The sequence below is a fragment of the Podarcis filfolensis genome (genome assembly GCF_964270895.1).
Source record: "Podarcis filfolensis genome assembly, chromosome: 5".
NCBI classification, from domain to species: Eukaryota; Metazoa; Chordata; class Lepidosauria; order Squamata; family Lacertidae; genus Podarcis; species Podarcis filfolensis.
In genome coordinates, this window is record NC_139608.1 from 29,391,724 (window position 1) to 29,405,477 (window position 13,754).

Genomic DNA, 13,754 nt, shown 5'->3' on the forward strand with positions numbered 1-13,754 from the left:
AAGATGGCCTGAGGCAGTGATTGGTTCACTGGGTTGCTGGGGTAAAAGTTATGTTGCAATTTTGGTGGGAGGGGTAAAATGTTTAAATACTCTGCACGCAGCCTGGAGCTTTCTCTTTGCTGCGTGCAACGGATCACCCGCCCACACGCCCTTGAGTAAGGGGTTGTTGCATTGACCTTGCTATGCCTGTCATGGGGTCATCAGCCATTGGGGCAGGGGCCTGGTAGGAATTTTGTCCATCTGGCTGATTGGCTGGGCCATTTGGTTTTTGCCTACTGCGTAGCAAATCGTCACAACTTGTAAGGTTGCGGTTAGGCATTGGTTATAAATTGGTGGAGGAGGGGTTAGGATAGGCTAGGCCTGCCCCTCCATGGTTGCTGCGGAAAGGGAATTCCGTTAAAGGAATCCTGGGGCTTGCCATCTTTTCATCCAATCCCTGGAATGGGACTAGGGTCGGCAAGCCTTCGGGGAGCATGCGGATGAGAATTGAGGGTCTGTGACTCAGCTCCATTTCTCCCCGACTTGCTTTCCCCCGCACTGTCTTTCGGTGGTGCCCGGAAGTCAGTTCTGTCCCCAGGCGGGGGGACAGATAGTCTTAACCAATGCCTAAACAACCACTCACGGTTTTGTATTTAAATAAAGTTGTGGCCAAAATTATGCCAAAAACCTTAAACAAAAATTAAGTGTGTGTTGTGAGTTATTTGGGGGGTGGCTTGGGGACCTCGACACGCAAATCACTGCTGGTCATCAAGCGGGGGAAGGGCAAGACAATGGGGAGCTTGGCACCATGTAGGCAGGGGCGGAGGAAGGGGTGTGTGGTGGGGGCGGGCACTCACCACGGGGCCTGGAATGCGCCCAAGCCACGCGTCTCTCCTGGGAGTGACACGGTGGCTTGGGTGCCTGCAGGCTCCTTGCTGCCCCAAACAGTCAGCCCATCACCTGTCCCTCAGCTGTAGGGCGGCTGAGTGGGAGGAGGCAGGCAGACTCCTCGGAGGCCCCATGGAGCGTCCTGCCCCGGCTGGCCCCGCCCCTGGGTGCAGGGCATGTGCGCCACCCCAGGCGCCCTATCGGCCTGCTCCGCCGCTGCATGTAGAAGCAATGGCAGAGCCAACCCAATGCTCCCAAGCTCCTCGATGCCTTACCCATCCACTTCTTACCACTATATTTTTAAATGATGGAGAAATAAGAGGTCTGACTGACTGCATTAGCAGCCCCTCCCGCTCTTTTAAAGGGAATACTCCATAATATTTCATGAAGATGAAAATTAATCCATTTGCTTTTCCTTAGGTATGAATGCAGACCGGATAAACTCCCTTCACATTCCTTTGAAATTGATCATGAAGATGTTGACAAGGACGAAGTAAGCCTACCCGCCCCCACCTGCATTTCCTCCTCAGTGCTGAGTATCTTGGTGTTTTCCTTATTTTCATGGAAACTTAATAGAAACAAACTTTGTTGGTCATTGCTTGCTCAAAAAAGAAAAATATATACTTAAAAAGGAAGTGGAAATTGTTTTGCTTAATAGAAAGAAGGTATTCAATCACATAGTATGGCTTGATGTTTTCAACTTGCAAAAAAATAAGGGGGGAGGGAAATCAACAAGTCAAAGGAATATTAACCGTGTGTTTTGCACAGGATACAACATCCCACTCATCTTCAAAAGGAGGTGGAGGAGGAGGAAATACAGGAGTTTTCAAATCAGGCTGGCTTTATAAAGGGAATTTTAACAGCACAGTAAACAACAGCATTATGGTTCGGGTAAGGAAAATACTATGTCTTCATTGTTTTGGTGATTATCTATCCATCCTCTCCCTTCTCTGTCTCCCACGATCATTGCATTTCTGCTTTCCATTTTCATTTAGTCATTTGTCTCAAAATAGAATAAATGAAAGTGCATTTGGGCTGCAATGCTATTCTCACATTACCTTGGAGTGAGCCCTCATTGAATTCAGCAGGGCTTACTTCTGAGTAGAAATGCATAAATTGCACTATAAGTGATAGCAAAGTGTATGTTGCCATTGTCTACTGAAAACGTATACTTGAAATGTTTATCAGTAGTGCTACACTTAAAAAAAAATTCTCTGAATAAAACACCTTTCAGAAACAATTTGCAGTACGTCCAATCTTGGTTTGTTTGTTTTCACCTAGTCATTCAAAAAGCGCTACTTCCAGCTGACACAGTTGTCAGACAACTCATACATAATGAACTTCTACAAAGATGAAAAGATATCAAAGGAACCCAAAGGCTGCATCTTTTTGGATTCCTGTACGGGGGTTGTGCAGGTAAGCCATTTTGCTGGGTTTTCAAATATAAGCTATGTACAAATGTACCGGAACATGTGTGCGTGTTTCCATAATGTATGTCCCACTTAAACCATCCTTCTGAGGCTGTTTAAGCACATTGTGAAAATCAGCAATTGCTCCAATAAAAGCAGCATTAAAACAATATAAAACCATTGTGCAGAGGAGGTGGTTGCATCATCTGCTCGCAGCTTCCGTGACACCCTTCTTTCAGTCTAACTGAAAGGCAAGAGTGACCTGCAACAAAATGTTGCACTGTGAAGTACTCCTGTTCAGGTTTCCACTCAACCTTGCACTTTTCCAAAATATCCCTCCGGTTTTCCATTTCTTGCACTAAAGCAGACACTTAGTGCTCTGTGACCACCAAGCATCCTCAGTCTTCACTGGGCTCTTTGGGCTTTCTCCTTCCACTGATAAGTCCCCCCCCCCAAAAAAAAGCTTTTTTGTACTTTTGCATACCTGCAAAATAACACCAGGGGAGACAAAGCTGAGCCCATGCATCAGCCAGCAAAGCAACAGCTGGGTGGGGCTAGACTTTGCTTCCTCCTTCCTGCCACTTGGCTTCTACTGTCAGTTGACTTAGACTGCGGAGCTGAAAGGAAGCATTCTGTGACCCCATTCATTGCTCAAAGGGTGCTGGGTGGTGTGGCTTTGTGTACAGTAGTGGTACAAAGCCACAGGGCCACTCTTCCAATGCTGGCCTCTCCACTGCTTACATTGACAGGGCTGTAGTATGGTAGCTCAGATTTCATTGCGGTCCCACCTTAGTCCTATCCAGGTAAATAGCATTGAGGTCAATGCCAGGATAGTGGCTCTGTGGCTACACACAACCACGTATTACCACTACTTTTTTGTGTGTATATTGTGATAACCCATTGTAATTGATCTGAGGATCATTCAGTAAAAAAGTAAGATATAAATATTGAGGCCCCTTGCAAACCTGTTGATCACGCACATGTCTTGAGCATGAATGACACCATTTTGATTATACTGTATATGGATCAGTGCCTAGCAGATGAGTTTGTTATTGGTATATAGGCTAATACATGCAGGTTGAAATACAGGTAATCATGAAACTACTGTGTAAGTTTGTATGCATGTACAATAACTATACAGTGGTACCTCTGGATGCGAACGGGATCCATTCCGGAGCCCTGTTCACATCCTGAGTAGAACGTAAGGTGTGACTGCGCGTCTGCGCATGCGCAGATCATGTTTTGCCGCTTCCACGCATGCGCATGACGTCATTTTGAGCATCTGCGCATGCGCGAGCGGTGAAACCCGGAAGTAACACGCTGCGTTAATTCCGGGTCGCCACGGAGCATAACTTGAAAACGCTCAACCTGAAGCACATTTAATCTGAGGTATGACTGTATACATAGAGAGAGACTGTATGTGTTGACTAAGATTTCAGTCCAAATTCCCAGTCTACCAGGCTGACACACGAAACTACTGTTGGCATTGGCCAATGAAAATCCCTGAAATGAGGCATTTTGGGAGACAAAGAGGAGGCAGAACTGGGATGGCCATATATCCGCTGAACCCTGAGCCAGTCTTACCACCATCACCTGAAAGCATTGGGCCTGAACTGGGCCTCTTTGCTGTGCCAGCCTCCCCCAACCAGCATGAGTGGCAGGGCTGTGGACGTGGTGGCAGCTGCACCACTCTGTTAGGCTTTACCACTACTGCTCAGGCATTTAGATTGCTCCATAAGTCATACTCAGAGTAGAGCCCTCAAAATCAATAGAATTAAATTACCTAAGTCATATTCCAAGTGTGACTCACACCGGATATCATTCACAGAACATCTCCTTAATGTAGTTATCAAATCGGATGATTGAGTGACCCAAATCATTAATTGCTTTAAAAGAAGAAGAAGAAGAAGAAGAAGAAGAAGAAGAAGAAGAAGAAGAAGAAGAAGAAGAAGAAGAGATGCCAATACATTTAATGACGAACTTTTTTGCTACATTTTGTTGAATGGACAAAGTAGAGCTAACTTAAATTGCACCAGATGTTTTCTGGTGGTGTCATGCGCTTGCCAACTTGGAAGCAAGAGAGTGAATCATCCTGATCTAGTAGTTCTCGGACGTTTGAGATAATACTGATTCACACATGGAGTTCCACGTGAGCCATGAAAGATCCCTCTTCCTCTTGAAAGAATGGCCTAACTTTTAGGGTCCTGATTCATAGCACTTATCCTTATGACTGCTTTGCTTGCTACAAATATGTTTTCTTTGGGTTCTTGAGGTTTTCTTAAGGCACTTTGCTGTGTAGCTGTGGCTGCTCAACCAGACTTCCTGGCGAATACTCAAGTTTTACAGCTGTACTATATTTATCGTCTTTGCTGAACAGAGGAAGTATGCCTCAAAAAGGAGATACAAATACTCTCTGACTGACCACAGTGCCTCCAACACAGAGCAACGTCTAACTTAGTTGTAGCATCCATTCATATATTTCAACCATGCAAAATACAGAGCGTGTTTCTTCTACCGTATAATACAAATGTTTTATCCTACCTGCTCTTTGTAATTTCATCAATTCAAAACCAAGAGAGTTACATGAATCTATTTGCTAAAAAAGATGGAACTTGTTAGAGAAGGCTGGTAGCCTAGCATGTTGAATGTTAGTCATAGTTGTTTTTCTACAGTGCCTTTAAGTAACACATTACATTACTTATCCCATTTATTCAAAAGGAGCAAACTGAAGCACATTATTTTAAGGTAGAGATAGGGAACCTGCAGCCCTCTCTGGATGTTGTTGAACTCCATCTCCTATCAGCCCCTGCCAGCATGACTAATTGCCAGGAACACTGGGAGTTGTAGTTTAACAACATCTAGAGAGCCACATGCCCCCTACCCCTATCCCTCACCTGGGAACAAAATCCCATTTTTTCCACATACAGAAATATCTCAGCATTCTTATATTTTAGTTAATGTTGCAGAGTCCACACACCCCCCCCCGAAATACAATTATGGTAACATAGATATTCAAAGTTCGCTTTATCCTGTTAAATCCTGGCTAGCTTTTGTTTGGTAAGTTAACCAGGAATGGGGAACCTGTATCCTTCCATACATGGTTGGACTCCAGCTCACATCAACCCTATCCATCATGGCTAGTCTAGATCCATATGTCACATACGTGGGACATTTGGAAATGTTAATTCCAAGCTTTGGAAAAGATTATTTGTTTCCCCTGTCTCTTATCAGGTGGTATTATCAGAGATAAAAATGAGTTGATCCAGAGAACCAAGTATTGTTGGACAAGAAGTGTGAACGAACAGACCTGCCATTTGCAACCTCTAAATCAGAACCTCTAGAACGTTTGTTGTTCTGAAAACCAGAGGTTTCTCAGAACTCAACAATCAGAGGAGAAGAAAGTAGAAGTCTGAGGGGCAAATTAGATAAGATAACTGGAGATCTGTGCCCAGATATTCAGCAACTTTTATGTTAGTTAAGTACATGTGTGTTGTCTGTTGAAGCTTGACTGGAGGCTAGGGACAATTAGTTAGTTGTGTCAGTGATGAGGGTGGGATTCAGATCAGATTGGGATGGCAATCCTGGCACAGAAAGTATTTCCCCATACCACTTTCTCAGACATAAATTGCCCTCCTGGTGCTATTTTCCCTATTGGTGAAAACTTGCAGGCACCACATGTTGTAGTGCAGCCCCCCAACTTTCTAATTCTCCATGTTTGCTCTTGGCTGTTCAGCAATTTGGTGTGGAATAAAGTATTTCACATCATGGAAACTCAATATATCCAGTCCATTAGAAGTACTGTATTCATAGTTGTTTTGATCTTCTACTTTATCTGACATATGTGATTTTTTTTGGGGGGGGGTGTTATATGTGGATTAATACATAGGCCTGGGCCTGTGTAACATAAAATAGCTGTTGGAAAGTTAAAACCTAAATAAACTCTAAATGTGAATTACTTCTCAAACCACTCTGTGATCTTTTAAGAGATGGATAGTTCCAGTAGACATTAGACATAATCTGGGCTGAGCCCGGAATATCTATCTCAACCTATATGATGTGGTATTTGTGACATTCTTTATGTAGACTATAATGTTGAACTTTAAGTTAAATGTGGGAGATACTAAAGTCTAAAGCCAATTTATCCAGTAGTAGGAGCAGTAAAGAATCAAAGGGGGGGGGGATGACAAACATTATATTAACTTTGCCACAGAAGGAAATATTTGGCTGTAGATATGAAAAAGAAGCTTTTGCACAGAACCTTGTAGGCTTGCCAAAACTTTGAAGCACATCTTATAAATACATATTGAATTCCTGTTGTCTGGTATGTTTAAGTACTCAGCATGTGAAAATGATTTTTGCTATATAAAAAAAAGAAACTCGATAACATTTTGTCATCTAATTTGAATGACTTTGCAGAAAAGGTGATGTGCCCAGTACAGAAAACATTCAAATTAAATGACATTTGTTCCTTGCTTTCATGAAGGCAGTTCATTTGCATCTTCTTAATAAACAGAGGATTCAGTCTATAGTTAAATCCTTGGCAGATTTTTAATCTTCCAAGAAAGTCACATCTTCCAGGATGCTTTCTTGTTCGTTAAGAATTGAATGAGATGCAAGGAAAGAATAATTTGAGTGCAGATTAAAAGAGAGGGCTCCCCCTTTGTATGTGTTTCTTGGGAGAGAAAGTATTTACATGTTATGGAATGCTATAAAGAAGTCGTTTATAAGGAATTCAATTAAGTCAGCAGACAGAGATCAAAGGCCATGCAGTACCAGTAGCCATGTAAAACACTAGCTGGCTTTTATATTTCAATGCATTTCAACCCATTTATTTTGCTTGGCTTCCATTGGGATACACGGTCTCTTTTTTCTATTAACGTTATTTTCTGCTCTGAACATTACTTTGCATTTTGAGAAAATGCTTGTGTGGTATGTGGGGGTGTTGTTCCAGGCACTTTTCTGAATACAGTTTAGCCTGTCTGCAATTACTGAATATCAATCCAGTCTCCTCTTTAAAGCAAGGATAGCCAATGCAGTGCTCTCCAGATGTTGTGGACAACAATTTCCATCACCCTCAACCATTGGCCATGAAAGCTGTAGCTGATGGGAGTTGTAGTCCAAAACATCTGAAGGGCACCATGTTGGCTACGTCTGCTTTAAAGTGCTAATCAATAGCCATTTCAAGCAATGACCTGAAAGATCTGGCAGTTATTACAGAGTGACTTGCTTTGGAGGGGGTGTCTTATATTCAGCTCTTCCATACGAGCCTGACTAATCCAGTTTTATACAACCAAGTAGCAAGGTCCATCAGTCTGGTGGCCCAAAAAGCATAGATACTATGTAGAGGCCAGCATAGAAAGTATTATAAAAGGTAAAGGGACCCCTGGCCATTAGGTCCAGTCGTGACCGACTCGGGGGTTGCAGTGCTCATCTCACTTTATTGGCCGAGGAAGCCAGTGTACAGCTTCCGGGTCATGTGGCCAGCATGACTAAGCCACTTCTGGCGAACCACAGCAGTGCACAGAAATGCCGTTTACCTTCCCGCCAGAGCGGTACCTATTTATTTACTTGTACTTTGATGTGCTTTCAAACTGCTAGGTTGGCAGGAGCAGGGACTGAGCAACGGGAGCTCACCCCGTAGCGGGGATTCGAACCGCCAACCTTCTGATTGGCAAGCCCTAGGCTCTGTGGTTTAACCCACAGCGCTACCTGCGTCCCTTTTAGAGAGTATTAGAGCACCATATAAAAATATTGGTATACAACTGCCTTGTGCAAACTTTCTGAGCATTATCAGCTGTGGACAACTTTCAACCTTACTATTATAAGTAACTAGGTTTGTGGTCCCACATACAGTTACTTGATAGTAAGCCCACATGAACTGAGTGGAACTGGGAGACATTATTGGATCAAATTGCAAAGCATCTGTTCAGGGATAGTCCTGATGGAAATAGACTGAAGCTTTAAATACCTAAGACTTAGCAAGGCTGTAGCTCTGTGGTAGAGCATCTATTTTGTAGGTCTCGATTTAAATCCCTAGGAGAACTGCTGCCTGTCGGTGTAAACAACACTGACCTATGATGGGCGATTGGTCTGACTCAGAATAAGGCATTATCCTATACTTTTTCTTTTGTTTGAGATATAGGAGGTACAGAAACCTTCCATTGCTTCTACCACTATTGATTCCCAATTACCCGCCTAAGGAGAACATTTGTATCTGCAACTTACAGATTCTACTTCTTGTTCTATTTGTTCAATATAGGATTTGTCATTATAGTTTAATGCTTTTTTCCCATTGCTTCCTCCCTGCTTCTTATAAATATCTTGATCCAATAGAATAACAGGCTTCGAAAACATGCCTTTGAGCTGAAAATGAATGACTTGACATACTTTGTGCTGGCAGCTGAAAATGAGCAAGATATGGATGAATGGATTTTCACTCTCAACAAGATCCTGCAGATAAATCCAGAAGGGTCCATTCAAGAGAGGAAGAGCGCAGACATCACAGATCTGAAATTTGGTAACAGGGAATGCTTTTAATAATTTTGGGTGCATTGCATTTTTTTAAAGCAATGATAAAAGTAAAGCTTTGTTTCCGCCCCGCCTTTTGCATAGATCTGTTGAAGCATTAATTGTTCGGAATCCCTGTTGTTAACTGCATAGTGTTGGTTGTTTTAAAAGTTTTTCTAGGTGTGCTGCTCCCCATAGTGTCCTTCAGAACAACGTGGTATAAACCAGTACATACAGGGTATTAGCAAATGCATTTCTATCACTTTGTTTCCATCTAATTTATATATTGGGGCAGGAAGCCACAAACCAATCACAGTGTTAAAGGTTTAGGAGACGTTATATAGTGAGACCTGCCCTATGATTCAAAATACATTTACATCAAAAGAGAGGCAGTGGAAGAGCCTATGCTCTTATTAAGCCTCCCTTCAACCACAGGGCATATCCTGTGGTGGGCTCTACATGTGAGTCATAATTCCACAAGAGAATCGCAACTTTTCTTTGACACATGCAGGAGAAGATAGTTACTTGACAGCCACAGAGATGTTCCATTGCTAAAGAGGTTTTGTGATGAGAGTGGCAGTCCTTGGCTAATTGGTATTGACGAAAAGATTATTAAAAATGTTTCTCTAGTGGTTTTCTTTCTAGATGGACCAGTGGCGTAGCGTGGGTTGTCAGCACCCGGGGCAAGGCAAGTAATTTGCGCCCCCTAACCCGTGGAGCCAGGTAGGGGCAGAGAGCTGCGAGTGCGAGCGCCCCCCCCCCAGATGTTGTGCCTGGTGCGGCCGGGCCCCCCTGCACCCCCCCACGCTACGCCACTGAGATAGACATTGGGCAGTATCTAACAACGTAATTCTGCTGGCTCAAGGACTTCTGGCTGCACAACAGAACTTCCTCTCCTCCTGCACACCCTCCTAAAACTGCTCTGGAAGACTAGAAGTAAATCTGGGGCAGATATAGGAGGTGCATGGGGAATGGAGAGGAAGGGGAAATTATGTTGTGTAGCTAGAAGTTGTAGCGCTAGTGAAGTATGTTACTGATAGGCACATAGAGCTGTTTGGCAGAGTTGTCCTGCTCTTTCCCCCTACCCTGCCATTTGATGTGCAGACGGCAACTTATGAAAGGAAGCAGGAGAGCCTCTGCGTATGCAGAGCTCCTGTATCATATCATAGATTTCATTATTAAAGAATTTGGGAGAAATTAATCTTCAGTTGTTAATTAGGCAGCTCCTATGTGATATTGAGCGACAGAATAATCTGGCCACAATAAGGAAATTTTGTCCATGGTATGATTATTTTCCACTTAGTCATTTTGACACGCTGGCACTCTGTTTGCAAAATTTAACAATTCCAAAATACAGACACACTTTCACTTTCACAAGATTGAATAAACTGCCTTCGGCTGTACTTGAGGGTCGGTTTCAAAATATTCCGCTGGAAAAATGGTTATGTCCCTGTGGAGATGGCAGTATTGAGTCAGTGGCTCATGTGCTTCTGGCTTGCACACTTTATAAAGAATTGAGGAGGTTATTACCCCTCTATTATTGCCCATGCTGGGTCGCTCAACCATTGCTACTGTGTCCTTTCTTTTACAAGATCAAGATGATCCGGTGACAGCAAAAACTGCAAGGTTTTTAGCGGAGGCAATAAGAATAAGATCTATTATTTGATTGTTGATGTAAAAACCCCAAAATGTATTTTCTATAGTTAGGTTTTTACCTCTATCTTCAGTACATTTTATTTTATTGCTGTGGCTAGTGGCTGATGCAAATAAAGATTTTTCTGATTCTGAATCTTCAGTTGTGCTTTTCGTTTTTTAAGATTTGGAAGACATGTCGATGAACTATGATTGTCCGCAAGAGGAAACTGATTCTGCAGAGAACAGCCTGCATCCAGATTTTTCAAAAGTAAGAGACTACCATTGTGTAAAATAATAATAATAATAACTTCTGTTTGTTGCATATGCCAAAGCTAAGCATTCATATCTGTGGTCCAAAGTGTCCTGCTCTAGTGGCAAGATGCACCATGCAGCTCCAGCCTTGCAAACCAGCCTAGGACCATTCAACTCTCCTAATCAGGATAAGCACATAAGAAAAGTCCTGCTGGATCAGGCCTAAGTGCCATTTAGTCCAGCATCCTTTTCTCACAGTGGCCAACCAGATGCCTCTGGGAACCCTAATAGCAGGACCTGAGTGCAACAACATTCTCCTTACTTGTGATTCCCAGCTGGTATTCAGAGATATGCTGGCTGTGACAGTGGAGGTAGAAACTAGCCATCTTGACTATAAATCTGTCTAATCCCCTTTTGAAGCATCCAAGTTGGTCTCCATCACTAGGCCTTGTTGAAGTAAATTCAACCATTTAGTAAAATTGCTCCTCCAAATCTAACCTTTTTTGATGGGAGAGAATAGGTTTTGCTGGTAACAGCTGCCATCTAAAGATGTATCACTTTAGCATAGTACCGGGTGCAAAATGGGTGTAGATTTGGCTTGCTGGAGACATTGTGACAGATGACTTTGTCCACAAGCCATTCTAAAGGCATCTTAGCTGCTATGGAGCCATTTATGTGGTTAACCTCAGTTGTAAAGTTTTTAAATAGTACTGGGAGAAATATGAGGCATAGCAGAATGCACCTGTTAAATTTACTTCACAGTACATGATATTTTTTTCCTTGTTAACAACAAGGAGTCTTGTAGATGGCAGGAAACAAAACTGAAATCATTTCGGCTTCATGATTAAAGTGAGTTTACAATTAAAGCAAACAAAAAACAAAAAACTGGTTTGGAAAATATTTATCCGAACAGCTTGAGGTTTTTCCAAATCAGAGCACGTGAATGTAAATTTGACTCTCTTACAACAATTTGCATACATAGTGTCAGATTTTGAAGAGTTGCCTTGCCACTTACTGTTTGTGGATTTTTAGCTTGGTGTTTGTTACTTTGCTGTTGGCAAATTTATAATTATAATTTATAATGTGGTACCGGTGCATCTGAAATAATTTGCTACAGCACTGGAAATAAGTATGTATTTTAATTACAAACAACACTATTGGATGAAATTAAACATAGTCGATAATTAGGTTAAATGAATTACTCAAAATAAGACAGGATTATCTGAATTACACCAATGTGATATTCTTGAATGTTTTGGAGATTCTGCCCCAGATTAAATGTAGATTTCCCACCTGGGTTTGCTTTGCAGGCTAACATTCAAAAAGAGGGAGAAATACCAGAAACAAAAAGAGACACAAATTATAAATTTGAATGTGTGTGTGTGTGTTGCAGGGAGGGGGGAAATAGCTTTGTGGGTCAAATTTGAAACCCTGACATGAGGCAATTTGAGCTAATATGATGTTTACCTGTAGAATAAGAGGATGTTGCTGTTGTTGTTGCAGTACCTCACAGAAACAGAAGAAACTGTCAGAGCATCTCGAAATATGGATAGGTTGAATCTATTCTCCCTAGATCCTGATATTGCTGTAAGTATTATTCTTTGTTGCTTTATATTGTTAGGTGAGAGAAAGCTAAAAGTGACCAGCATGTCCACTGGGGAGACAGCTGTGCCATTCTCACTGTTTTGCCTTTATTATTTATTATTGCTTTGATTTATATGATTTCTTGCCTACTCTTCATTGTAAGGTCCAAGGGCAGATTACAATAATACACGCATACAATTGAAAACAAGTAGAACAGTTTGTATACAATTATAAAGACAAGTTAAAACAATGCTAAGCAAAAGCTGCAGAGTATAAATTAAACAAAGTGGAAAAGGCGGGTTCTACAAAAAAAAAAAAATACCATAAATGTCCAGGGTCAGACTAAAGAGGCTTATAATCAACATACAATGGAAGTCGTGTAATGAAAATGCTAAATGCAGCTCTGTGTGGAGGGAGTTCCACAGTTTACTGACGCTGCTCTGTATTTTGTATAGTTGCACGTATTTCTAATGCTCTGTATTTCAGTGTTTTGAATGTTTGCTGTAAACTGCTTTGGGCACAGCTCATTGTGGGAAAATGGCATAGAAGTAAACTCAATCAATCACAATTTAAGGGCTGGCACAGAGAAAACTCCCTCCTGGGCCACCATCCATCACAATTATGAGGGCATTGGAACTATCAGGAGTGTCCCACATACTGTCTTTCTTCAAAAACTAGCTTGTAAAGAAATGGATTTTATGCTGTCTGTCACTGGATCTCTGATCTTACAACTATTTCCCAGAAAAGTCTGTTTTTCCTATAAATTCTGTATACTAACTTCAATCAGCTAATTATCCCAGTGTCTTTATTCCAGGCCTTGAATCCTCCAAGAAAGGAATTTCCAGCAGCAGATTCATTGCTCAAGCCTTTTCAGGAAAAGGATGCCAAGCGAATCATGATAACATGCAAATCCCTTAATCTGAATCTTCAGGCTTGTGTTTCTGATAATGAAAGTGACCCAGTCACCAATGTAAGTCTTAAGCAGAGGTAGGGGGGCTTATATCAAGACACTGGCCATGGTCAGGCGCAATATTGGCCAGTAAAGCATAGGGACATTGGCCTTTCCATGAGCTGCATGCTGGTACATACAGTTCAAGCAGTCTGCACTTTGCTCTGCCCTTCCTGGACTGGAAAAAACAAACAGTGGAATTGGCTTAGCATCACATGCAAACAAGTGCTAATGGTTAGAGGGTCAGGCTGGTACCTGGGAGACCAGGGTTCAAATCCCCACTTAGCCAGGAAGCTCACTTGGTAATGTTGGGCCAGTCACTGACTCTCCGCATAACCCACCTCACAGGGTTCTTATGGGGATGAAATGAGGAGTGGCAGAACCACGTTCACCACCTTGAGCTTCTTGGAGAAAAGGTGCGATATAAATGCAATAAATAAATATAAATGAATAAACAAACCATGAGCTGAAAGCGAAGAACAAATCTTCAGAACAAAGAACAAAAGAAATTTGTGAATGCATTTTTGAGCTGTACTTTAAAGTGCCAGGCA

General features: G+C 42.1%; 2 protein-coding genes across 22 annotated transcripts in view; one reads left to right on the forward strand and one right to left on the reverse strand.

Moving 5' to 3' along the window:
- LOC310762549 (uncharacterized protein) overlaps positions 1–13,754 on the reverse strand; it is a 537,990-nt gene that overhangs the window by 257,727 nt on the left and 266,509 nt on the right. The window lies entirely within an intron of this gene.
- DOCK10 (dedicator of cytokinesis 10) overlaps positions 1–13,754 on the forward strand; it is a 181,373-nt gene that overhangs the window by 89,249 nt on the left and 78,370 nt on the right. For all 21 annotated transcript variants that reach the window (XR_014548062.1, XM_083613642.1, XM_083613645.1 and 18 more), the window contains exons 5-11: positions 1,288–1,360; positions 1,636–1,758; positions 2,149–2,283; positions 8,610–8,793; positions 10,601–10,686; positions 12,174–12,257; positions 13,069–13,224. Coding sequence is in view for 20 of the 21 variants with exons in the window: in XM_083613642.1 (XP_083469768.1) it covers positions 1,288–1,360; positions 1,636–1,758; positions 2,149–2,283; positions 8,610–8,793; positions 10,601–10,686; positions 12,174–12,257; positions 13,069–13,224 (841 nt within the window). In the remaining variant the exon portion in view is untranslated. The remainder of the gene's footprint in view (positions 1–1,287; positions 1,361–1,635; positions 1,759–2,148; positions 2,284–8,609; positions 8,794–10,600; positions 10,687–12,173; positions 12,258–13,068; positions 13,225–13,754) is intronic.